Source organism: Empidonax traillii, unplaced genomic scaffold, assembly GCF_003031625.1.
Source record: "Empidonax traillii isolate 1590-97213 ecotype Southwest subspecies unplaced genomic scaffold, ASM303162v1 scaffold3475:size12805, whole genome shotgun sequence".
Lineage (NCBI taxonomy): Eukaryota > Metazoa > Chordata > Aves > Passeriformes > Tyrannidae > Empidonax > Empidonax traillii.
Genome location: NW_020958668.1, coordinates 2,996 through 4,761, shown reverse-complemented (window position 1 = coordinate 4,761; position 1,766 = coordinate 2,996). Strand labels below are relative to the sequence as shown.

The 1,766-nt window shown below is 60.5% G+C and overlaps 1 protein-coding gene across 1 annotated transcript in view; it reads left to right on the top strand.

The window, feature by feature from the left end:
- Positions 1-807: 807 nt before the first annotated feature.
- The window catches only part of LOC114072559 (zinc finger protein 239-like), a 3,102-nt gene continuing 2,143 nt past the window's right edge, over positions 808-1,766 (top strand). The window contains exon 1 of the mRNA XM_027910440.1: positions 808-903. Within this exon, the coding sequence (XP_027766241.1) occupies positions 808-903 (96 nt within the window). The remainder of the gene's footprint in view (positions 904-1,766) is intronic.

Genomic DNA, 1,766 nt, shown 5'->3' with positions numbered 1-1,766 from the left:
AGGCTGTTTAAAGGGGAAATCATCTTTTCCCAGAGCCCTGAGCACCTCTCATGTAGTGGATGCTTTGGGAGACAACTGGACAGGTGTCAAGACCTCAAAAATCTTAAACCTTTGGAAATCCAGAGCCCCAGTGCCTGCTCTGCTCTGCTCTTACAGTGCTTGCAGTGCCAGTGGGGGCAGCCCCAAGTACTTCCAGGTGGAAAAACAAGGAGAGAGTTTAATAAAAATAGAGACTTCCTATCTGTTTTCTTCCTCCCTGGTTGTAAATGCACCTGAAGAGTGTTCTTATGGGGTCACCTGCAGCCCAGGTGGAGACTGTGGAAGCTCATGGAATCAAGGGGTCATTGGGACACTACAAAGCCTCATTGAAGCCAAGGAATTCTGAGACTGTGCATCCTCCTGGAACCAAGGGGGCACTGGGATATGCGGAACCTCCTGGAACGAAAGGATTCCTGAGGCAGTCTGGAACCCCATGGAATCAAGGGGCCATTGGGGCATATGGGGCCTCCTGGAACCAAAGGAACCCGGAGAATTTTTGTGGGAACAAGTTAAAGCAGCAGCAGCTGCATTCAGTTAATGAGGATTTCCGATCGAGAGAGCGCTGTTTGCCAGAGTGGAACCCACTCGGCCCGCTCTGCGGGACCAGCCCGTGTTTCTCTCCGGTGGCCGAACAGCCCCGCCATGAGGCGAGGAGACTGTGCGGGACTACAACTCCCGTGGTGCCCCGCGGGGGGCGGGGCCGTGGGGATCGGGGGTTGCTGATTGGCTGCGGTGGGTCATGTGGAGGCGGAGCGCGGGAAGGGCGCCATGGCGGCAGCGGGGGAGCGGGGGAGGAGGACGCTGCGCAGCGTTGCGAGATCTGGCGGGGTCTGCGGCGAGAGCGGGGTTCTGGGGATCCCCTCGGTACTGCGGGGAGCGCGGCTGTGGGTGGGGGGGCTCAGGGGCTCCTGAGCAGCAGAGCACGGGGCATTTGATCGCGTTCGGTGGGGGGAAGGGTGGGGTGTGGTGTGTGTCTTCCCGCCCTGGCTGCAGTGCGATCCGCCATTCCCCCTCCCACCACAGCGCCCCCTGCCGCAGGAAAAGGGGATCGGAATCCGCCCCCGCCGAGCCCCAGAGACCCCCGAACACACAGAGACGCCATGGGGAGGGGTGTCAGGGTCCCCTAAAGCCCGGCAGTTCGGTTGAGGGGGTCCCCAGCCCCCAGGGGAAGGATCCTGGGCGTGCCCCCCCCAAGTCTGGGGGGTCGATGTACCACATTTGGGTAAGGGGGGCCCAGTTCCCCCAGTATAGCCCAGTGACCTCCCAATGCCCCTCAGTATGGCCCAGTGATCCTCCAGTGAGCACCCAGTAACCCTAGAAGTGCTCAGTAACCTCCCAGTGTCCTCACATGTCCTGGTAATCCCCCAGGAACTCCCCAGTCCCTCCCACTGTCCCCCAGTAATGCCCCAGTCCCTCCGAATGTCCTCTAGTTCCCCCCAGTATGTCCCAGTATCCCCCAGTAATCACCCAGTGCGCCCCAAAGCCCCCCAAGTGTCCCCAACATGTCCCCAGATGCCCTTGGGCTTTCTGTGAGCGTGGGGGGACATTTTTGGGGTCAGAGAGTCCAGAGGAGCCTTCTGGGGGGAGGTTGGGGACATCAGGGATAAGGTTTGGGGAGAGTGGAATTGGGATGTCAAGGGGGGAACTGGGGCTATGGGGGGGCGTTGGGGACATTGGAGACACCAGGGGTGTCTCAGGGTGCCAAGGGGGGAACTGAGGACACACAG